At 43.4% G+C, this 25,093-nt stretch overlaps 1 protein-coding gene and 1 long non-coding RNA gene across 2 annotated transcripts in view; one reads left to right on the top strand and one right to left on the bottom strand.

The window, feature by feature from the left end:
* LOC113606885 (uncharacterized) overlaps positions 1-9,030 on the bottom strand; it is a 66,302-nt gene extending 57,272 nt beyond the window's left edge. Inside the window, exon 1 of the long non-coding RNA XR_003427750.1 lies at positions 8,611-9,030. This is a non-coding gene — a long non-coding RNA (uncharacterized LOC113606885). The remainder of the gene's footprint in view (positions 1-8,610) is intronic.
* An 8,238-nt stretch (positions 9,031-17,268) lies between these two features.
* ADRB2 (adrenoceptor beta 2) lies at positions 17,269-19,310 on the top strand. The gene has a single exon (XM_027081664.1). The coding sequence runs from the start codon at positions 17,512-17,514 to the stop codon at positions 18,766-18,768; it is 1,257 nt and encodes a 418-aa protein (XP_026937465.1). The 5' UTR covers positions 17,269-17,511; the 3' UTR covers positions 18,769-19,310.
* Positions 19,311-25,093: the final 5,783 nt, after the last annotated feature.

Genomic DNA, 25,093 nt, shown 5'->3' with positions numbered 1-25,093 from the left:
TAACTGTCTCATGAGTCTACACAATAGCCTCAGAAGGTACATGCTCCCTTTACCACTGCTGTGTAACAAACACCTGCCAAACTCAGTGGCTTTAACAACAATCATTTCATTATCCTGTCTCTTGATTGTGAAAGGGGCTCAGCTGGGTGGATTTTGCTTGGGACTTGTCGTGCATTTTCAGCCAGGTGGTGGCTGGGGCTGAGCTATTTAGAGTGGCTGGAAGAGCAGGGGGCATCTCTTTCCAAGGGGCTTCTCCACCTCGTGGCTAGTTTGTGCTGCCTCTTCACATGAGGTCTCTGGGTAGTTATATAGCAGAGGTCTTCCTCCAGAGCAAGTTATTCAGGTAGATAGGCAGAGGTTGCCAGTCTTCATAAAAACTAGCACCCAAAATGCCACAGTGTCACTTCTGTTGTATCCATTGGTCACAGCAGTCATAGTCAGACCAGATTCAAGGGGGTGGAAGAATAAAGCCCATCTTTTGATGGGGCAATGGCATGTGCATACGGGAGGGAAGGAGTCAATGATGACTGTTTTGGAGATAAGCCACCACAGTACCACCGTACAGATGAAGGAATAGAGGCTAAGAAAGAAAGTTATTAAGATCACAAAGCCAGCAACAAGTGGAAGAACTAGGATGCAGACCCCGGTCTATGTGACTCCAAAATACACTGCATTTAAGCTCTGTGATATTCTTTTAGCAGGGAAGGATGGAGCAATAAGAAAACTCCTGGGTTCTGCTACCAGCACGGCCTCCGACTTGCTGTGTGACAGAGCAAGCTCCTTCCCACCTGCGGGCCTCAGGTTCCTCCACTACGCAGAGAGAGATGGGTGGCTCCAGGATTCTAAGGGTCTGAGAGTCTATACTGCATCCTCTGAGCTGGGTGGTCACCAACTGGCTCCTTCACCCACTTAGTACATCACAGCATGTGAGCTCCACTGTCAGGCAGGAGCCTCTGTTGTCCCTCCTTCCCTTTCCTCTTAGCAACACTCCGCTTTGCTCCCCTGGCTGCTCTGTTTACCCAGCCTCTCCTCAACTTTCCTGTAACCATAACCAGTAAGCAATGCCTTACGTCTCTCCCCCTCAACAGCTGCCCTTGAAGGCTAGTTTCATTCTTGACTAGGGGCTTTACAAAGGCTGAGGCCAACATCGTTTTTATGCCAAACAGCACAGCAGGTTGTGCAGCTCTTTGCAAATAATTAGTATGTCACGAGAGTATGTCAAATGAGAGCTTGTATAAATGAATCCATGGTCCTGTTTTGTGCAAACTGCCAAACTGTACACTAGACAGCAAATCCACTGAGGACAGGAATTGCAGCTCATTTATTCATCACTGTAACGGGTATAAAAAGTGTCTGGCCCATAGCGGGTAATCAAAACATATTTGTTGGTTGCACCAGCTAATATATATTTAAATCCCTGCTGTCCAGTTCTGTAAGTTTCCACTTTATGGTCCATTTCATCCTCAAACATATTTAGGCTTAACTTTCCTCCTTTGTCTACTCTCCTCTGTCATTCTGTCAATCTGATTTGTTTTTCCTCCTTTTTGGTCTTTGTGAGTCTAGTATTTTTTCCCTAGGAACATTCCTTTACAACTTAAGCCACTGAAATTTAAGCTTGCCTGCAGGCCTGATCCTCTTCTGTTCAGTCTCAACTAAAACATAAGAATAAAAAGCCATAAGAAAGATTGAGAGTCAGAAGCCCTGGCTTCTGACACATCCCTCCAACTATCTTTGCGACATTTCTCAACTTTCTTCCTCATTATGGATCTCAGTTTCCCCATTCCTACTGTGAGAGGGTTGGAATATCTTTTTAATGGGTATCTTTTTAGCGATGGAAGATTTGCACAAATCTAATTGTATGCAGAGGCAGGATATAAAAAGGCAACTACAAGGGGAGCAGCTCTGGTTGGAGTGGGAACCCAGGACCTCCACCCACCTCCCTGTGTCTGTGGCTGCCTCTGAGGGCCTTCTGCTGAAGTGGGGACCCTTCTGAGCTAGGCAATCCTCAAGAGCACTCCAATTCCAAGGTGGAATGATTCACAGCCCTGTTAATCCACTGGACTGTCAAAAAGGGCCGCATCAGCAGAGATACACACTCATGTACACTCTAAATAGAAAACAGGCCCCAGAAACTGCTTTAACAAGCTCTGTCTTCTCTCTTATAGCTTCCGCATTTGCTCAAGTTTTTGCCATCTTTATTTTCATCTCCTGGTTTCTTCTCACATCCTTCCTCTTCTCCCTCCAAAGAAGTTACTGAAAAATTCTAATAATTTCTACTTTGATTTCTTTGCTGTTATCTACCGCACTCCCCTCCCCTCCCCAAACCCACCCTCACTCTCCATAATTACAGAGAATTCACTAACTTTTGTTTAAATTGCACCTCAATTTCTTCACCAAAAAGGAGTAGTCAAAGGAAAAGACTCTTGTGGCCATGACAGTATTTTCTAGAATTCTGTGTGCATTACTTTTTTTTTTTAAATTAAACTATGCTATTTTTTCTTTTTTTTTTTTTTTTTTGCGGTACTCGGGCCTCTCACTGTTGTGGCCTCTCCCGTTGCGGAGCATAGGTTCCGGACGCGCAGGCTTAGCGGCCATGGCTCACGGGCCTAGCCGCTCCGCGGCATGTGGGATCTATCCCAGACCGGGGCACGAAGCCGTGTCCCCTGCATCGGCAGGCGGACTCTCAACCACTGCACCACCAGGGAAGCCCTAAACTATGCTTTTTAATAGTACTCAGAGTGAAAATTCAAGCAGAGCAGATGAGTAAAAAGTAAAAGTAAAAGTATACTGTCCTGCCTTCCGCACCAGCCCCATCTCCCAGTCCCTGGTCCCCTATATATCAAACACTGTTAATTATTTCTGAGTGTCTTTCCAAAATATGTTTGTGAAAATAGAAACATATGTTATACAAAAAGGTGATACACATACTGTTTTGCTTCAACCCTTTTCACTTAATATCTTAGAGAGCTTTATCTATCACATGTACTATCCCATTCTTTTGAACTGCAGCATAAAATTCCACATTCCACTGTATGGTTACACTAATTTGTTTAATCAATTTACACATCTCCTTATTGATGTGTATGTTGTTAGAAAGATGCCACATACGATGCTTTGTTTACACAAATGGGGACAGGTTACACTGTTGTACAGTTAGCTTTTTTACTTTATGATATATTTTGGATATTGCTTCATATCAGCTGGTACAGAGCTACTTCTTTTTTTTTTTTGATAAGACATTTTATTTTTTTAGAGCAGTTTTAGGTTCATAGCAAAATTGAGAGGAAAGCAGAGATTTCTCATATGCCCCCTGCCCCACACGTGCATAGCCTCCCCCACCAAAGTGCTACATTTTTTAACAGTTGATGAACCTACACTGATAAATCATCATCACCCAAATTCCATAGTTCAGAGTTCACTCTTGATGTACATTCTAAGGATTTTGACAAATGTAGAATGACATGTATCCACCACTGTAGTATCATATGGAGTAGTTCCACTGCCCTAAAAATCCTGTGCTGTGCTTATTCATCCTTCCCTCATCCTTAACCCCTGGCAACCACTGATCTTTTTACTGTCTCCACAATTTTGCCTTTTCCAGAATGTCATAGAGTTGGAGTCATACAGTATGCAGCCTTTTCAGACTGGCTTCTTTCACTTAGTAATATGCATTATGTTTCCTCCATGTCTTTTCATGGATTAATAGCTCATTTCTTTTTACTGCGGAATAATATTCCTTTGTCCAAATGTACCACAGTTTATTTGTCTGTTCACCTACTGAAGGACATCTTGGTTGCTTCCAAGTTTGGCAAATATGAATACAGCTGCTACAAACATCTATGTTTACATAATAATGCACTGACTGTCAATACATAAATTTATTTAGCCATTTTCCTTTTACAAACATTTAGGTTATTTCCAGTTTGGGAGCTTTTAAATTATGCTAAACAACACTGCAAAGAATATCCTTTGTATATATCCTTTGCATATCCGTGTGCATATATCTCCAAGAGAAATTCCTAGATTCCTAGCAGTACAATTGCTGAGTCAGAGAATATGTGCACTTTAAATTTCAATGAGACAATAACAGTGTCTATCCTAGTCTGGTTCCAACCCTGAGTTTTTGTAAAGCATTCGATTTTGCCAGTGTGGTAGAGAAAAAAATTTTTGCTGTTGTTTCTGGATTTTGTATGGCAATCTACTCCCTCCTTTCCTCCCTCAGTGCCCAGATGACCACGCCATATGCTCCCACAGCCTGTCACACATCCCTCTCCCTGTGTCAACCTGAGTTCCCTGCTTGTGAGGTCTGTCCTGTATTTTCTCGCAGCATTAATCACAATCCTCTATAGGAAATCAGCCCTTTGCCGGCATCCAGCCCTACAATTGCACGCACATAGTGCACTTGATCTCACCACCAGTCTGAGGGCAGGTAGGAGTGCAGTAACACTCTGCTTTACAAATGTGGAAACAAAGACCTGTCACCCAGCAAGGCCCACAGGAGCAGTGCCATATCACGCCCCTTGCCAAATTGGTTTCTTTCCTCATCTGCTCCTTTGGCACATGGCTGCTGGGCACATTTCTGTGAAATAGCCTCATTTATCCTACCACCAATTTTTTTTTCCAGATTTTAGCTTTACATGGCCTGCCTCCTTCTGTAATTTCTCTTAAACCTCAACTGCTTATCCCAGCATACTGTGACTCACATCTTACTGTTATTCTCCTCATGTATCAGGTGTTATAGCTCTCCTGCAATAGTTACTGTTACTCAAACATAATTCAAGGTTTCCCACTTCCACATCTGTTCACATCATATCTCCTCTGTGGTATTCTCTTTCTGTTCCCTGACTACCCAAATCACATCCATCCTCAACCCAAGCTCAATGGCCACCAAGTCAATGAAACTTTTTATAATTTCTCTTTGTCTTCGCCCACATAACTAACAAGACCAGCCCTCTGTTGAATGCAGGCCTCTTTTATACCTCTTTTACAGCCTTTATCACACATCCTGTCATATCATAATTTTCCTTCTTAACTTCACTGTGTTACAGTAAATCTTTGGGAGGCAGCTAACTGTGTCCCCCCAGAGCTTTCAGCAGGACCCAGAAGTAGTAACTAAGGTGCCCCCCAAAACTCTCATATGTATGTTTTGAACATGACAAAAATGAAACCATTTCATACAATCTGGCATATAATTTGCTCTCATACCTTAGTGATAAAGCGTGGACAACTTCCTGAGTCTGCAAGCTTTGGTCTACTTCATTCTTTTTAATAACTACACGTCACAATATATATTTCTTCTAATTTACTGAACCATTTCCCCTTTTTGAACAATTAGTTTTGTTTTAATCACAAGTGAAACAGTATCTTTACATAAACATCTGACATTTAAGAAACAAATTTCCAGGGCTTTCCTGGTGGCGCAGTGGTTGAGAGTCCACCTGCCAATGCAGGGGACACAGGTTCATGCCCCGGTCTGGGAAGATGCCACATGCTGCGGAGCAGCTGGGCCCATGAGCCATGGCCTCTGAGCCTGCGCGTCCGGAGCCTGTGTTCCGCAATGGGAGAGGCCACAACAGTGAGAGGCCCGCGTACCGCAAAAAAAAAAAAAAAAAGAAACAAATTTCCAGCAAGAGAATTGCTAGGTGAAAGGATATATACATTTTACATTTTAATAAATTCTACCAAATTACTCTCGAAACAGCTGTGCCAATTTATTTTCTTTTTTAAAATCCTGTTAGTCTCTTGGCTAAAGACTCTTTATTATCCAATACTCCCTTCTCTTTTGGAAGTCTTCCCCATGCCTCCTCCCCAGAATTTATGTGGGGAAATTGGTTACTGAATCAGTCCTCTTTTGTGCATAAAATCAAGTTCCCAGCTCACAGTATTTACTTCATTATATGGAACTGAAGTTTATGTACTAACCTCCACTACTAGCCTGTGAGTTTCTTCAACGCCAAGAGCCCTGCCTTGTTCATTTCTTTACATTCCTCAGCCGCATACTTTAAGGATATCTAAGTAAATGTGTGTGTGTGTGTGTGTTTGTGTGTGTGTGTATACACGCACACATATACGTATAGTATCTGCCCTCTGTATTCTGGACCCTGAGTTGGGGTGTTAGGGATACAAAGATGAATAAATTAGTACTAGAAAGCAAAATGAGGAATAATACTAACATAGGGCAAGTGCTACTGCTTGGTGTGACACAACAGCACATACCAGAGGCATCTAACCTGGTTTCATAGTTAGCAAGTCTTCCTGGAGGAAGCTGACAAAACATGAGTGTGTGTGAGTGTGAGTGTGAGTGTGAGTGTGAGTGTGTGTGTGTGTGTGTGTGTGTGTGTGTGTGTGTGTGTGTGTACGTGTGCGCTGGGGATGGGGACCATGCAGGAGATGAGGGGAGAAGGAAAGGAGGTGGAATAGGGAGCTACTATGAGTAGAGGAAGGAGGCTGGATGAAGCCCAGAGGCTCATGGCCAACGAATTCCAACCTCTCTCCCCACTGGTGACCTGGTGACTGGACAGTGCTGCCACTACTCCAGTCTCCAGCAGTGTGGTGAAACCTAGCTCCGAGACCCTGACAACTGGGGCGCTTCCACCTCAGCAGCCTTAACACGCAGTACTTTCATTGAGTCTGAATCCTGACTAAGTGGTTCAGAGGCAGGCTTTTGATCCAACAGAGCTGGGTCTAAAGCCCTTCTCCTCTTCCTTTTACCTATGGTGTAACCTGCGGCTGGCTGCTTAATTTCTTTAAACCTCAGTTTTCTCATCTGTGAAATGGGAATAACTGTGCCACCTCGTAGTGCTGTATGAGATGAGATAAAAGATGAGAGACTGCAGGTAAGGTGCTACACATAGCTCCTGGTATGTAGAATATGCACATAATAAATAAAACCTATGCCTGTTGTCTTTCAGACCCCGTAACAACCACCAACGAACTATGAAGGGATCATGTGATTCAACTTTCCCATTTTACAGTTGAGGAAACTGAGGCCCAGTGAGGGGCAGTTGCACAACAGAGGTGAGGGCCAGGATGGACTCTCCTCCTCCAGGCCAGCACATGTTTCACCACCCCGCAGTGATTAGACTCAGCGGGGCATCTGTACCTTCTCACCTTGAGCCAGTGAGATCTTTCCCTCTGTGGCATGAGCAAAAGGCACCACTTTGGAGGGAGGCCAGCCCTGCTCCCTTCCAAGCACCTGGAAGGCATTTCTCCTCCTTTGCCCATCTTCCCCAGCCACAGTTGGCTTTACCTTCTCCCACTGTTTCCCTGTCAGCTCTGCTTCTTTTCTTCAAGCAGACACTTCTTGATCCCTACAATTGTTTCATCCCTACTTTCCTACAGGGCCCGCAACTGCAGTTCCTTTTCTTGGGCTCCAGCGCTGGGCAGTTAGCGCTTAGGGGCTCTTCAGCCCAAGAGGCTGCATGTACAATCTCTTCCCCGTGAGAGGTTTCCTCAGTTCCATGGCCAGCAGACCTTTCCATGGCTTCTCTAGGTTTAATATCAGTAATTAATTCAGCATTTACTATGTGTCAGGCCAGTTCTAACCATTTTGCAGATATTAACTCATTTGTTCCTCTGAACACCCCCAAGAGGTTGTGAGATATTATTATCAATAGCCCCAATTTACAGATGAGGAAGTCAAGACACAGGGAAATTAAGTAACTTGCTCAGGGTTTGACGGCTAAGAACTGGAGGAAGCAGGGCTTCAAACCAAGCAGTTGGCTCCAGAGACGCTCTAGAACACCCGTTCAAAGGATCAATCAGGTCATGCCCGGGTTTTTGTCTGAAACCACCACTGGCTTTGCTTCTCCCACTCTCTGACGGGTTTTTCTTGGGAGCTGTTCCTTCAACAATTACTGGCTCACAAACCCTCATCTCAGCAGCTGCTGCTAGAAAATCCAACCTAAGACTTCTTCCAACAATCCATCCCAAAGGTTATCACTGTTAGTAGTTTGATATATACAAAGGATTTTTTTTCCATGTTGGATAAATTTATTAATTCACTTAAAGGACTGCCCTCAGAGAAACAAATATAGTGTTGTGAAATTGAAGCCGTGCTAGAAAGTCTAAGATGACGATAATGATGACAGTGATGATGATGACAACGATAAACACTTTCTTTTGGAAACACTGTGTTAAGTAACTTAAATGCATTATTTCATTTAACCATCAGAAGTGTCCTCTGAGAGTACTGCTATTCAGGGAATGCTTCCACTGTAATGGCAACCACCAACAGACACATCACCCCAAATCTGTTTATCTTCTAAACGTTATGATATTTTAACTTCCATTTTGATGTCCAACCAAAACCTCCAACTTGATGTGGCTATATCGGAATTCATCACTCCTTCCTGTGCTTCAGACACTTAGGCCACTGCTCTCCTCACACCTGCTGGGCAACGGCCCCCACTCCTTTGACTCATCTCCTCAACCCCCAGCCAATCCAACTTAGACTGATTTCTTCTGTTGCCTCATCTCTTGGTTTTTCTCCCTCCCTTTCCAAACCCAGTTTTTTATACATTCTTTCTATTTCCTTAACAGTCATCCAAGAGATTTTATCCTCATTTTACATACAAACATTCTGAGGCCCAGAGGTCTCAAGTATATTACCTGCAGCGCTCAGTTGGTTAAGGGCATTATCAGGGTTGGAACCCAGATCCATTTGGCTCCAAAGCCGAGGCTCTTTCCTTCACAGCAGTGTGTTCCATTAGCCCGAGCCTGGGGCTGAGATACCTTTAGATGTAATAAGAGATTATTTTAAACACTTCAGTAACACTACATTGAATAACAGTGTACTACTTTGAAGTTATTTTTATGCTTTTCAATTTTATTTCGATCTTTTAAAATAGATGGAGAAAGTCCCATTTATTACTAGAATACCGTTAATATCTCCCTGGCACTTCCTAATCTTCCTTTTCAATAAAATGAGAGCAGACCCCAGGCTCAGAACTTTGGCAGGCAACAAAATCTAGCTAGAATTTATTAACATTGTTTCGTTTTCATGGTTACCTTCTCCTGCGGTAATGGCAGTAATACAAAATTTTCTTTAAAAATAAATGCATTTGAGGGCTTCCCTGGTGGCACAATGGTTAAGAATCTGCCTGCCAATGCAGGGGACACGGGTTCAAGCCCTGGTCAGGGAATATCCCACATGCCGTGGAGCAACTAAGCCCTTGCACCATGACTACTGAGCCTGCGCTCTAGAGCCCATGAGCCACAACTACTGAGCCCGCGTGCTACAACTATTGAAGCCCACATGCCTAGAGCCCATGTTCCACAACGAGAAGCCACCACGAGAAGCCCATGCACCACAATGAAGAGTAGCCCCGCTCGCTGCAACTAGAGAAAGTCTGTGCACAGCAACGAAGACCCAATGCAACCAAAAATAAATAAATAAAATTTAAAAAACAAAACAAAAATTGATTTTAAAAATATAAATAGATAAATAAATGTATTTGAGTTTTAGAAGTCAGTGTCAAAAAGAAGTATTCAGTAAATAATAGTACACCTGCTACTCAGAATAGCAGGAATCACAATGGTGAAGTATGCCAAAAAGAAACCAAACAAACATAACCAAGTTGTTCTGTGGGATACTGACAGTTTTTGCTTGCCAACTCTTCAGTAGCTCTTCAGAGCAGGAACTCAGCTCCTCAATGGCCCTCAATGTGCTTCCTTCCCACTACAGGCTTGCTCAGTTTAGAAAAGGAAGGCTCTTAGATGCCAACTATGGACGAAGACCGAGACTCTAAGAAAGAAGGTGACTTCTTTAAGGTTATGGATAACATTATAGCTGTTCTGGGACCAGAACCTAGGTCTCCTTATCCCCAATTCATGCTCTCTCCTCTGCATCAGATTGATGATGACTTGTATTTACCGTCACACACTGTTCATTCCCACAGCTAAAGGAGACTCCAAGCAGTTCTACTCAGATTCAGTAAGAGAAATTAAGCCCTATTCCCTAAGGCATCTATTTTATTATATGTTCTTAGTAGGGTAATAGTTTTGTACCATCCTTGGGAGAATTGGGAAGAATGACCACTCAAATATTTTTCTGTAGGGTTTAATCCTCTTGCAAAACCCCAACCACGGAAAGCTGCTAGAGTTTAGCCCCTTTTGAAGATTAATTGTCCTCAGGCCAAAGAGTCCTTCATATGACCATCTGAAGTTCCTCCTGCTTTAATTTAATGCCATCTTTCTTTGTTCAGTCCCCCTGAGACACAGAGAATTTATTAGCGTGTCTCTCATAAAATGCTAGCATAGCAGGAAATTAAATTCATCTGGTATTGCTCTGAAAACTTTGCTGGTTGCTCTTGCTTACTTTATGGTTGCCAAGGTAATTGTAAACTGATTGTTTGATGACTTGTTCTTGGATCATTCTAGGTACTGATGTTAAGTTTACACATTGACAAACCCAAGTGTGACTAGTAAGAGACCTGCCATCATGGTAAAGAAGACTCTAGACCCAAGGGAACAGAAATATTTAACCTGAAGAGTCGAAGACTCAGGAGAACTCTTAAGGGATTCTACCAAAATCTCAAGGACAATCTTGGGGAAGACAGAGGAGACTTGTTTGAGTGGCCTCAAGGGGGCTGACTTAAGATCCATGGGTAGAAGCTATCAGAAGATGGATTTCAGTTCAACATCTGGATAGTTGAAGAAATACACACTGATGAAAGGAACTGGTGAGCTTGCTTTCATTAGAGATGGCTGTCAAAGAGTTTTGGTGGTTGCACTGTGGAAGGAGCTGACTAGGCTGTGAGATGCTTCATTCAAAAACCACTAACATCCCATCCAGCTATATAACTCAGTGATGATGGTCATTTTTAGGATCATTCTTCTTTCTAAGGAACCAAGTTTTATCCCTTTTTAAATTCATTTTCACAGAAATTCAAATTAAAAATGAATTACTCATTATGTTCAAAGTGTCTTTTCACAACATGATCTGATTAAGACATGTATTGTATATACACATTTTGATTCAAAAATAAGATTTCAGTAATGGCTATCTCTTTTCCAAGGCAGCATGCTAAGCTTTGCATGCATTTAGTCTCATTTAATGTAAGCTTAATGAGATGATACTGTACAGAGATAATACTAAAGACAAACATTTGAGACCATCATTTAGAAAAAAATCTATAGATGTTTCTCTGCTTAGAGGATTGTAAAGATGGAAGGACTCTTCATGGTTGATGTCAAGTAGCTTACCGCCTATGTTTTCTTCTAGGAAACATTCACGTCTTTACTCCATTTTGAGTTAATTCTTGCGTATGGTGTTACGACGGTGGTCCAGTTTCATTCTTTTGCATGTGGCTGTCCAATTTTCCCAACAATATTCATTGAAAATGCTGTTCTTTCCCCCACTGTATACTCTTGCCTCCTTTGTTGTAACTTAATTAACCATATATGTACAGGTTTATTTCTCAGTCCTCTATCCTGTCCCATTAATCTTTGTGTCTCCTTTGATTACAATAGCTTTGTAATATAGCTTGAAATCAGGGAGCTTGATGACTCCAGATCTATTCTTCTTTCTCAAGACTACTTTGGCTATTTGGGGCCTTTGTGGTTCCAATTTTTAGGATTGCTTTTTCTATTTCTGTGAAAAATGCCATTGCAATTTTGATAAGGATTGCACTGAATCTGTAGATTGCTTTGGGTAATATGGATATTTTAACAATATGAATTCTTCCACTCCATGAGCACAGAATATTATTCTCTTTGTGTCTTCTTGAATTTCTTTCATCAATGACATCATTTTCAGTGTACAGATCTTTCACCTCCTTGGTTAAATTTATTCCTAGGTATCTTATTCTTTTTGACAGTTGTAAATGGGATTGTTTTCTTAATTTCTCTTTCTGATAGTTTGCTGTTAAGTATATAGAAATGCAATCGATTTTTTTTTTTTTTTTTGTGGTACGTGGGCCTCTCACTGTGTGGCCTCTCCCATTGCAGAGCACAGGCTCCGGACGCGCAGGTTCAGCAGCCACGGCTCACGGGCCCAGCCACTCCGCGGCATGTGGGATCTTCCCAGACCGGGGCACAAACCCATGTCCCCTGCATCGGCAGGCAGACTCTCAACCACTGCGCCACCAGGGAAGCCCTCGATTTTATTTAATATTTATTTATTTATTTGTTTGGTTGCACTGGGTCTTAATTGCGGCATACATGCTCCTTAGTTGTGGCATGCAAACTCTTAGTTGCAGCATCTAACTGTGGAATCCAGTTCCCGGACCAGGGATCAAACCTGGGCCATTGGGAGCACAGAATCTTATCCACTGCGCCACCAAGGAAGTCCCACAATCGATTTTTGTATATTATTTTATACCCTGCCACTTTACTGAATTCAATTATTCTAACAGTTTTGGGGTGGCATCTTTAAGGTTTTCTATATAAAATCAATGTCATCCACAAATAGTAACAGCTTTACTTCTTCATTTCTGATTTGGATACCTTTTATTTCTTTTTCTTGCCTAATTGCTCTGGCAAAGACTTCCAATACTATGTTGAATAAAAGTGGGGAGAGTGAACATCCTTGTTGTCCTGTTCCTAATCTTAGAGGAAAAACTTTCAGCTTTTCACCATGGAGTATGACGTTTGCTGTGAGCCTGTCATATATGGCCTTGATTAGGTTGAGGTACATGCCCTCTGTATCCACTTTGTATAAACCTCCTAGAAGAAGACATAGGTGGTAGGCTACTTGACACTGATCTTGGCAAAAAATTTTTGGATCTGAATCCAAAGCAGAGGCAACAAAATCAAAAACAAACAAGTGGGACTACATCAAACTAAAAATCTTCTGCACAGCAAAGGAAACAATCAACAAAATGAAAAGACAACCTACTGAATGGGAGAAAATATTTTCACATCATATATCTGATAAGTGGTTACTAACCAACATATATAAAGAACTCATAAAACCCAATAGTAAACAAATAATTCAATTAAAAAAAATACGCAGAGAATCTGAGTAGATATTTTTCCAAAGAAGGCATGCAGGTGGCCAACAGACACATGAAAAGATGCTCAACATCACTAGTCATCAGGGAAATGCAAATCAAAACCACAATGAGGTATCACCTTACATCTGTTAGAACAGCTATTATCAAAAGGATAAGAGATAACAAGTTTTGGTAAGGATGTGGAGAAAAGGGAACCCCTTGTGCACTGCTGGAGGAAATGTGCACTATGGAAAACAGTATGGGGGTTCAGTTGCTCAAAACATTAAAAATAGAACTACTGTATGATCCAGCTATTCCACTTCTGGGTATCTATCTGAAGAAAACAAAAACACTAATTCAAAAAGATATATGCACCCCCATGTTCACTGCAGCATTATTTACTATAGCCAAGATAAGAAAGCAACCTAAGTGTACACTGATAGATAAGTGGATAAGGGAGATATGAAATGATATGATATATGATAGAATCTATCTATCTATCTATCTATATATATATACACACACATATAAATGGACTACCACTCTACCATAAAAAAAGAATGAAATCTTGCCATTGGCAACAACATGGATGAACCTTAAGGGAATTATGCTAAGTGAAATGAGTCAGACAAAGAAAGAACAAATGCCGTATGATTTCACTTACATGTGAAATCTACAAAACAATACAAATGAACAAACAAAAGAAAACACAACAAAAATCATAGATACAGAGAACAAAATGGTATTTGCCAGAGGGGAGTGGTGATGGGGAGAGGGTGAAACAGGTGAAGAGGGTCAAGAGGTACAAACTTCCAATTATAAAATAAATAAGTCACGGGGATGTAATGTACAGCACTGTGACTGTAGTCAATAATATTGTAGAGCATACCTGAAAGTTGCCAAGAGAATAAATCCTAAAAGTTAACTATGATGCATGGTGACAGATGTTAACTAGACTTATTGAGGTGATCACTTCTCAGTGAATACAAATACTGAATCATTACGTTGTACACTTGAAACCGATATAATGTTATTTGTCAATTACACCTCAACAGCAACAAAAAAATGTTTTAAAAGATGGAAGGAATCTTGTCCAAGCCAAGACCAGGATAAGATTTTCCTAGAGCGTCCAGATATTCATGTGAGAGCGTTCCCTGGCTCACACAGCCTTACTCCTATTCAAACATTTGTTTGGTAAATCAAAATGTGGGTTTTTTTTCCTGTTTGGCAGGCAGGAAATGACAAATCAGTGTCTTAAGGGATTGACAAAATACATGTAATTAGACACTATCAGTCACCATAAAAGAGCCTGCTTTTTCTTATATCAGATAAAAGTGCATTTAATCTATTAAGAACTTTCCAGTTCAACTAAAGCATGAGCTCTCTAAGACCACAAGCTCAATAAGCAGTGCTGGTCACATTCTTCCACTGGGAAATGACGCCACAATGTTGGGCAGTGAAAACGTGTGAGGCCAGGAACAGACCTGGACTCCCAATCTTCCCTGCCACCTTTGACTGGACATTTTCCTCATTTGCAAAATGGAGGACTGGGGGGAATAAAGTAAATGATCTACTAAACTCTTTCCCATTCTAACTCTCTTTAATCCTATAATTCTAAAAGGGAGGTCAGGAAAAAGACTCTTGGCGTGAAGACATTTTGAAATTCCTACCAGCCGCGGTGATGCAGGAAAAAGAAAGGGGAAGAGATTGAGGGAGAGGTATTGTCCGTTTGGCAAGGCTGATGAGACAATGGTCCGGAACTTTGTTGACATGAGCAGACCTCCCTTCTAGATTTAATGTCTGTGGGTTTTTTTAAAGGTGCTTACCAAAATAATCAAAGTTAAATTTTTAAGTGACTTATGTGTATATCTAAATGATCAATTAGTGTTTGTCCTAAAAGGGCTTTCTTTGTTCCTTTTTTGTTATGAGAAGTTTAAACAATATGCTTATTTATTCCATAGCTTCACAAAGAGGAAGGAGGCTTTAAATGGCTCAGTTCCACAGTTTGGGGTAGATATATATTTAAAGAAATATTGCATAATGCACACTGCCTCTTCCTAAAATGCATCACACCAGAGCCAATTTTGGAAAACACAAATATGGGATGGGTATATTTTGCAAACTATGTGAACATAATACATTCTTAATTAATACACGTGGCTTTTATGGAAACTACTTGCTTTTTAAGGCATCTTTCATGCAATAACAATTTCTGCTAGTGAAGGAAGTTAAAAAGGGCATGTAGGTTAAATTTTGTTTCTGAGTTATACTTCTAGTGTAAATGCCCAAGTTACTTTGGTCCTAAAGTATCTTAGTGTTCTATTAGAGAACACTAACAACATATTCTAGACTACTAATTTATATAAATTTTATTTATAACCTATATTTGTGTGGCATTTATACGTGCAAAACACGATTATGTTTGTCATTATATCATTGGATTCTCACTCAGATCAATAGAAGTGACTTTATTCCCCATTTAGACATGGAGGAAATTAGAGTCCACATTTTTAATTTGTCTAAGGAATGTGAGCTAGAAACTTCTAAGATGGGGATTTGGAAGCTGATATTCCAATTCCAGTTGTGATCCTTCTTCCCCATCCTCCATTCCTTTCTGCATGCGGTGATACAGTACATTGAAAGAATTAAAAGATGGATTTTAGAGTCAAACAGAACTGGGTTCAACTCCTGCTTCTGGCACTGCCTGGCCCTGTGCCCATGGGCAAACTATTTTCTTCTTTGAGACCCATTTGTGAATTAAGCTAAAAATAGTTACACCCTCCCACCCCCGCAACAACACACACCATGGGACTGTGGGAAGGATTAGATGGAATAATGCATGAAAAGCGGATAGCAGAATGTTCCATAAATGTTAGCCATAGTTATGTTATTACGTAATCTAGAAAATGTTTGGTTACACTGCGTGAGATACTTTCCATTTTTCAAAAGCACAACTGATACATGTGAAATCAAATCCTGAAAAATATTTTCCTTTTAACAGTAAAGGCATATGCCAGATGCGAAGGATAGTATTTCATGGCAAAAACCCTAGTTTGAAGATTTGGTCTGACTCTTTTTTTAAGAGAAATTATCTTTTGCTTTCTGTGGTTTCAAAACATTCTTAATGTTAACACGTTCTTAATAATCTGAGCCATATGAAATTGCCATTTTTTTAAAGTCAGACACAACAGAACAGTGACCATTTCATATGGCTCAGCCCAACAGATCAACCAACTACCCAGCAGATGATTTTTCTAGTTGCAAAGGGATTACTGAGGAAGTTGAACTTGAAAGGAAAATAATCTCATTTTCAACGCATTTTCATTTTAACAGATAATGGAGTGATGCCACACTCCCTAGAATTAAAAATTAAAGCATACAACTTTCCGTCCCCATGCACATACGTGTATACCCCAGCTCCGAATGAAATCCCAAGTGTAAAATTATGTCTCAATGCCTGCAAATTCCCAAGGAGGGCACCAAAAGTACTTGACGGCAAGCGTGCTGAGGAAATCGGCTGCTGTTGAAGTCACCTCCTGTGGTCTTGCCAAATGTTTGAAAGGGAATATGCCGCGTGCCCCCGTGTTGGGGAAGAGGGAGTGGATGTCCGGGATGCAGGGTTGAGGAGTTTGGAGTACCTGGATGGGAAGTCCTTAGCTGTGGAGCACTGCTTGCCTCCAAGTGGGTGTCTGCATGTTGTTTACATACTTCTTTTTGTGTGTGTGCCCATGTCTTTGTGCTTCTGGGTGCTCCTGGTTTGCCCCCGGCCGTATCTCTGTGTTGGGACAGGGGTGACTTTGTGCCGGTCGGCTTCTGTGCCTGCGCGCGCACTTGTCGGTGCGCTGGACGGATGTATGAATGTCTGTGGCTCTAGTTCCGTGTAAGTCTGTGCATGACTGTCGGGGTACACTGCCTGTCCGGTGCGTGTCTCGGTGGGCGCTCTCATCTATCTCCGAACGGGAAGGAAGGCCTGCCTACCGCCCTCTGCTCCGAGATCTCAGGCCGCACAGGCGCCCCGCGCAGACAGGTAGCAGCCACGGAAGAACCAGCACCTCCTGGGTTGGCTGGTAAGCACGCCAGCCCCAGCTTCAGCCCTCGGCGCCAGCCAAGGGAGCCGGGAGGGAGCGGTGGCCGGCTCGCCCGCCCGCCGAGAGCGGCGGGGCCGTGGGGGGCGGGGGGGGGGGGTGCCCCGCCCGGGCCACCCCCAGGAGGGGGCGGGAGAGAGGAGGGAAGGGGCGGAGGGCCTCGCCCCTTCGGGGCTTCCCGCACACGCTATTGGTCAAAAGTTCCAGCACGTCACGGGGAGGGCAGTTCCCCTAAAGCCCTGTGCCCATAACGGGCAGCGCGCACTCCGAGGCTGTTTCTCCAGAGCGCAGGCTGGGACTGACTGGCACCGCGAGCCCAGAGCACCCCCGGAGCTGAGAACACCACGCGCCCCCACCACATCCACCACACGGCCGCTGAATGAGGCTTCCAGGTGCCCGCTTGCTGCCCGCAGCGCCCCGCCGGAGGTCCGCTCGCTGAGGGGCGGCTGGTGCGCTGGCCGCCCGTGCGCTCACCTGCCAGCTTGCGCGCCATGGGGCAGCCCGGGAACCGCAGCGTCTTTTTGCTGGCGCCCAACGGAAGCCACGCACCGGACCAAGACGTCACACAGGAACGGGACGAGGCGTGGGTGGTAGGCATGGGCATCGTCATGTCGCTTATCGTCCTGGCCATCGTGTTTGGAAACGTGCTGGTCATCACAGCCATCGCCAAGTTCGAGCGTCTGCAGACGGTCACCAACTACTTCATCACCTCCCTGGCCTGTGCTGACCTGCTCATGGGCCTGGCGGTGGTGCCCTTTGGGGCCTGCCACATCCTCATGAAAATGTGGGCTTTTGGCAACTTCTGGTGTGAGTTTTGGACTTCCATTGACGTGTTGTGCGTCACAGCCAGCATTGAGACCCTGTGCGTGATCGCCGTGGATCGCTACCTTGCCATCACATCACCCTTCAAGTATCAGTGCCTGCTGACCAAGAATAAGGCGCGGGTGGTCGTTTTGATGGTGTGGGTCGTGTCCGGCCTTACCTCCTTCTTGCCCATTCAGATGCACTGGTACCGGGCCACCCACCAGGAAGCCATCAACTGCTATGCCAAGGAGACCTGCTGTGACTTCTTCACGAACCAAGCCTATGCCATTGCCTCCTCCATTGTGTCCTTCTACTTGCCCCTGGTGGTCATGGTCTTCGTCTACTCCAAGGTCTTCCAGGTAGCCAAAAGGCAGCTCCAGAAGATCGACAAATCTGAGGGCCGCTTCCATACCCAGAACATCAGCCAAATGGAGCAGGATGGGCGGAGCGGGCCTGGACAACGCAGGGCCTCCAAGTTCTGCTTGAAGGAACACAAAGCCCTCAAGACTTTAGGCATTATCATGGGCACTTTCACCCTGTGCTGGCTGCCCTTCTTCATTGTCAACATTGTGCACGTGATCCAGGATAACCTCATCCCTAAGGAAGTTTACATCCTTCTAAACTGGGTGGGCTATGTCAACTCTGCTTTCAATCCCCTTATCTACTGCCGGAGCCCAGATTTCAGGATTGCCTTCCAGGAACTCCTGTGCCAGCGCAAGTCTTCCTTGAAGGCCTCTGGGGATGGCTACTCCAGCAACAGCAATGGCAGAACTGACTACCCAGGGGAACAGAGTGGATATCACCTGGGGGAGGAGAAAGACAATGAACTGCTGTGTGAGGATCTCCCAGGCACGGAAGACTTTGTGAACCGGCAAGGTACTGTGCCCAATGATAACACTGATTCGCAAGGGAGGAACTGTAGTACAAATGACTCACTGCTGTAATGCGCTTTTTCTAATTTTTAAGACCCCTTCTCCCCCCACCCAACAAAACACTAAACAGACTATTTAACTTGAGTGTAATAAATTTAGAATAAACTTGTATAGAGATGTGCAGGAGGAAGGATATCCTTCTGCCTTTTTATTTTTTTAAGTTGTAAAAAAGAGAAAACGTATTTGAGTGACTGTTTCTTGTACAGTTCAGTTCCTCTTTGCATGGAACGCGTAAGTTTATGTCTGAAGGGCTTCAGTCTCAGAGGACCTGGGGCTGCTATGTTTTAATGACTTTTCCCGCATATCTACCTCATTGATCAAGTATTAGGGGTAATATATTGCTGCTGGTAATTTGTATCTGAAGGAGACTTTCCTTCCTGCACCCTTGGACTGGACAAACTCGAGTCTCTCGGACCTTTTGCTGTGAACATGGACTCTCCCCGCCCCTCTTATTTGCTCAAACGGGGTGTTGTAGGCAGGGATTTGAGGGGCAGCTTTGGTTGTTTTCCTGAGCAAAGTCTAAAGTTTACAGTAAATAAATTGTTTGACCATGACTTAATTGCACCTGTTTCTCCAAAACCCCTTGACTGGAGTGTGGCTGCCTCCCCCACTGAAAACCGCAGGTAACTATTTGCAATAACTTCCCAGTGACTTAATGTGGAATGACACGCACTGATTGCTTAACCTGTTCATTTGCCTTTGAATCTGCTGTTGTAAACCTGTATCTCTCCTGACGCTGGTGCCCCCACATCAGTTCTGCCCGCCCTGAGCACAGCTCATCTTGCTCTTCCTACGGGTATTATTCTTGTGTTGTAACATCAGAAACACTGACTCATGGAAACAGAGTTAAGGGCATCTGTTGTGTCCCTTCATGTGCCCCCACCGCCCACCTTCCAGTTCTACTTGTTTTGTAGCTGCTTATATTTTTATCTTTGCCGTGTCTTACAGTAGAGGTCTTTGTACTGCATCAGGGCTTGGCATTTTAAGGATAAGAAAGTTCTTGTGAAAAAGCTACTCAAACATAGCCCGGTAATTCCAAGGGAAATGAAAAGGTCGTGGGTTATAGGGAGAAAAGCTGGGAAACACTTAACTGGTGAATACCTCATGACCTAGAAACAGGGTTTGACCCCTCCTCCTCTGAACTGCTGTCCCTTTTTTCCCCTCTCCCTGTGACTCTAGTCACTTCTGTACAAATCGAAATTTCTCAACCTCGCACTATTAACATTTTTAACCAGATAATTCTCCATTGTGAAGGGCTGTCCTACACATTGTCAGATGTTCAGCAGCATCCCTGGTCTCTACCCACTAGATGCCAGTGCATCCCCTGAGTTGTGACAACCAAAAATGTCTCCAGTCATTGCCAAGTACCCTTCCCTTGAGGAATGAAATTACCCCTGGCTGAGAACTACAGTTAGAAACTTCAAAAATCTAAACAGATTTTTAGATTCTGCCTAATGTAACCACTTCATTGTGCAGAGCGTCAGAGAGGAATTTCTCACGGTTCACTCAGTTAGTGACAGACCCCGGGCCAATGCTCTTTCTACTCCATCACGCTGCCTGCCAAGCTGATTCTCCAGCTGCCCACATACTGCCTGTGAGACATGAATTGTTTTGGAGGGTTTATCAATGAAGGCGAGGACTGTGAGCCGTTACTGCCTGTTTGTGGAGAGATTATAATAGTGTTAAGAGGCACGTAAAGGAAAAATCACAAAAGTAAACACATTTCTTCTACCACCCCCTTTCTATTTTTGCCTGTGTGTCTGAGCCACAGCTTGGCCCAGGTTTGACCAAGTGGATCATCCTCCTTGGCAACGGCAGCCTGGAGAGGATCAGCCTGCAGGGTTCATTGCCATTTCACTCGCTCATGAAGCTGACTCCACTCCTTTCTTCCCTCTGTCCCAGCCATGGTCCCCAACCAGAAAAGCATTAGTCTCCTCTGCTTCCTGTCAGCTCAGTGATGGGGTGTTTCTGGGTGAGTCCTGAGCTCTCAAGAGAAAGTTAGCTGCCCGTGTTTCTAGAATGTGCCATCGAGCCTTGGAGAGCGTGTGCCCTTTAGCACTTTGCTTTTTCTCCAAGGGCTTTCATACCTATTATCACATTCTTCTCCTGCTCTGGGCCCTGCACTCAGAGATGCAGGCAGCTTCTCCAGCTAATCTTCACACTCCTCATGGCCTCATGGGATATCAGACTTGCAAGAGAAAGCATTGACATCCAAAGAGACCAAAAGCCTGTGAGGGGGGATGACCTGCCCAAAGTAAGAAGCCAAGGATGTCAGAGATGGGGCTAAAGCCAGCGAACCTGGCTGTCATACCAGGAATTGGTATATGCTCTCCACCACATTGTCATTGAATTCTTCCCTCACCCTCAATTGCGGAAGCTTTTCCCTGGGGTTGTCACATTAACAAATTCATTTCAGCAGATATTTTTAGTTCTTTCACATCCTTAATACAAAACGCAGGCAATAAACAAATAATCTGCGATAGGGACAAAAGAAAGAATTATTCCTTTTTCTCGGCAAGAGTTCACTAGGATATCCTCAGCATTTAGGGAAATTGGGAGATTCCTTAACTCTTTATGACCTGAAGGGATTTCAAGCCACTCCAGGTAGAAATTTCCCACAGTCTTATTTAAAAGAAAAAAAAGTTGGAAACTTTTCCGTCACCATTTGTTAAGTCCCATGGACAATAAATATTATTAATAAACAATGTATATATACTCTTTTGGTTAGAGATGCATTTTAATGTAATTTCAGTTTAGAACTCTGCTATGAATGTTAGTTCACAGACTCTCAGCTAAAAGGCAGTTTAGCCTAATTCATGTTCATTTGGGAATACTTTAAATATAAGAACATTGACCAGTTTTAAGGGTTTTGACAAGCAAGAGCATTTTAGGCCTATCTCAACTCCATGCTTTCTCTCTCCTTTTGTTCTGCTTTGTTTCTTTTGGGGGTGGGCATTTGTCAGTGTCTCCCTGTCCCTCTGTTTGCTGACAGGTTGCTTACATAAGGTTTGTGTTGGATTCATCATCATAAAGTTGTCTTTGCCTGGACAGCAAGTTCTCAGAGTCTGTCAAATGAGAACCTTATGCTGAGATGCAAGCTGACAGGTGTGCAAAGTGGCAGGACAGGGTGGGCCTCCCCACTGAGATCATTATTGAGAGAGGGAATCTGGGGAAAAGGGAGCTGGGAAATAGGAACTGTCATTACACGATGCTTAGAATGTTTCCGATGTATCTACTGCCAAAAGAAGACTAGACCAGGATCAATCGGGGTATTTACAACTACTGAGTGCAGCAGGAGAAAAATACAGGTTTCTGTCTCTGAATTCTGGAGCATAATATTAATAATACTACATAGATATCTTTTCTAAAATCTTACTAAATGTTAGGAACTGTGCTAGGCACCTTTTAGGCATTATGTGACCTTGACAGCCTTATGAGGTAGGTAGCAAAACTGTCCTCATCTAACAAATGAGGGAACTGAGTTTCAGAAAGGTTGTCACCTTCCAAAGCCACACCGCCAGCTAGTTGCAGAGTTAGGACTGGAACCCAGGTGCAGTGATTTCTGCACACATGGAAACCAGGGAGCAGCATGAGGCAATTTATAATCCATGCCAGAACAAGTGTAAAAACTGGAAATGCAATACCTTGTTGAGAGAAGAGGGAGACTGCTGTGGATTGGGGCAGGGAGGAATGTTCCCCTGGAAGCATGTGACTGCAGAGTTTGCTGTGGACTGGGAAAGGAAACCAATCACTGAAGTGTCTAGTTTGCTTCTCTGAGTCTTTGCTTTGTCTTTTCATCATAGAATCAGTCCAGACTGAAAAGAGGATACAAAACTTTAAAACAAGCACAGGGTAAAGCAGAAACACAGCCTGCTTCACGTCCTGGCAAATTCATTTTCTGGTTCCAGAGTTGGGAAGGTCTCCTACATTGAGCAGGTATCTGGACCTTATGGAAAATTTGGCAGGCCTAGGTGGCCCTATACATGTGCTGGCCATTTTGAGCTAGCATTTAGGGCAATGGAGATGAACTTCTGACAGCAGAGAGCAATGAGAGTTAATACACTTTGAAGGATGCTTTCCATTGACAGTATAACCTCCACTAAATTCAGCCCTATGCTAATCCCTATTTCACAAACAGTGCAAATATAATATTAAGGAGGAATTTTTGAAATACCTAAGAGAACAAACTTCCCAGCCACTTTCAAGAACTTGAGAAATTCTTGCGTCTCACGAATAACGCAAAGCCGGGTGAGGCGAAAAGAGGCCTGCACTGGGATTCATGCAACTAGATTTCAGGTCTCAACTCTGCCTCTCCTCTCTCTCTGTCTCTCTCTCTCTAGTTGGGTAAGGCAGTTTTCCTGTTTTCTCAGTGGACCTCAGTTTGCTCATCTGTAGAATAATGAGGCTAGTGCAGGTGGTCTCTAAGCTCTGCTTAGCTCTGAATTTATATAGCTGTTAATTAAGAGGCTAATTAGAGACAACAGTTTGTTTCTAATTAGAGTTGATGACATTTGTCATATAAATAACGGTTTAAGGTACTGGGGGTGGTCAGCTTGCAGAAGAGAATGCTGTGAAGGACTATTTGGTACATGATAACTGCCTTCAAATATTTAAGGACCATCTGGGAAAAAGGAGCATACCTGTTTTAGATGAATACCAGAAGGCAAGTAGAACACTACAGGAAGATAGATTCCAGCTCAGGGGAAAGAAAAATTTTCTGAGAGTGAAACAGGTTCTCTATCAGAGTAGTGAGTCTCCTTTCATTGGAAGCATTCAAGAGAAGTCCAAATAAAGCTCTGTGTGGGATGAAGCACAAGGGGTTCCTACACTGAGCAGGGCCTGGACTAACCTTCCAAATCTGTGATTCTATGTCCTTGAAAACAACAGACCTAAATGTTCTTAAAAAGTATTCAGACCATTCCCTAACTCCAGCTGGCCTTCTCCCCAATTCCTTGGGATTTCAGAGGTTTCACTACATTCCTAACCAGGAAACCTCTGGGGAAAATCAGGATCTCAACAGTCCTTGGCCATGGGGGGAAATCCAGAAATAGAGCAATACGGTTAAGCAGTTTTCCAAACTATTAAACCTTTTCATCAGCTGCTCTTCCCATGCCTTTTGAAAATGACCTACTAACTCCCAGAGAGAAAATAATGAGAGCTGAAAAGTCCTCTCTGCAAAGTCTATTACATCCTTCTCCACACTCAGAATCACTGCACTTCCTGTGGTCTTTCCGTCACCCTCACAGGACGGAAAGGAAGGGAGGCAGGTCCCTGGCCAGCACAGGGAGCACTTCAAAGCCCTCTGGCCTAAGGTCCTGAAGACTTGGGAACTGTATAGCCTACCCCTAATCACTGGGCAACCTCAGGCAGGTCACTTCCCTTCTCTAGACCTGTTTAATCATCTCTGAGCAGAGATGGTTTGGTTTACATAAGTCCTGCATTTCCTTCTTTCTCCAAAACTCTGTAAGATTTCAGGAAGTCTTCAGTGCTGCACATTTGGCTGGATGGCTCTTATTTTAAAAGCACATTTTTACCTTGTTCAAAAGGTAATAGAGGGCTTCCCTGGTGGCACAGTGGTTGAGAGTCCACCTGCCGATGCAGGGGACACGGGTTCATGCCCCGGTCCAGGAAGATCCCACATGCCGCGGAGCGGCTGGGCCCGTGAGCCGTGGCCGCTGAGCCTGCGCGTCCGGAGCCTGTGCTCCGCAACGGGAGAGGCCACAACAGTGAGAGGCCCGCATACCACAGGGAAAAAAAAAAAAAAAGGTAACAGAACTCATTGTAAAACACTTAAAAATATACGAAAGCACAAAATGAGATAAATCACATACAACATTACCACCTAGAGACAGCCATTGTTAAATGTGATGTATATACTTTTAGCCTTTGTCCTAAGCATGGCTATGGGTAGAAATATTTTTTTAAATAAAAACAGAATTAGATTATTCATACATGATTATTATTCATACAATTTTGTACCCACTGATAACACTTTAACAAATGCCTCCTTGAATATGTTTTATATATAATATGATCCAGATATCGTAATTGCTACTAGCCTGGCAGAGTATTTAGCAGTTTTTAGACTTTAGGAGTACAAAAGAATCATCATTTCCAGAGCATCTGGATTGGGAAATCTGAGCTGAGGCCTAAGAATCTGCATTTTAGCATGTTCCCATGGATTTTTTCCAAGGACCACGTTTTGAGGAATAAGGTTACAGAGATAAATTTTGTAAATTAAACAGAATGCTCCCTCTCCTGTTACTGGTGGTTGAAAAAGATGTTTCTATGCTGTACTTGTCTCTTTGAAAGCTCCTTTCACGGGCTCTGATCTGCT

This window comes from Aethalodelphis obliquidens, unplaced genomic scaffold, assembly GCF_003676395.1.
Source record: "Aethalodelphis obliquidens isolate GAN/ISIS:26980383/991018 unplaced genomic scaffold, ASM367639v1 scaffold45, whole genome shotgun sequence".
Classification (NCBI taxonomy): Eukaryota; Metazoa; Chordata; class Mammalia; order Artiodactyla; family Delphinidae; genus Aethalodelphis; species Aethalodelphis obliquidens.
The sequence above is the reverse complement of the archived record's forward strand: the minus strand, read 5'-3'. Positions and strand labels throughout refer to the sequence as shown.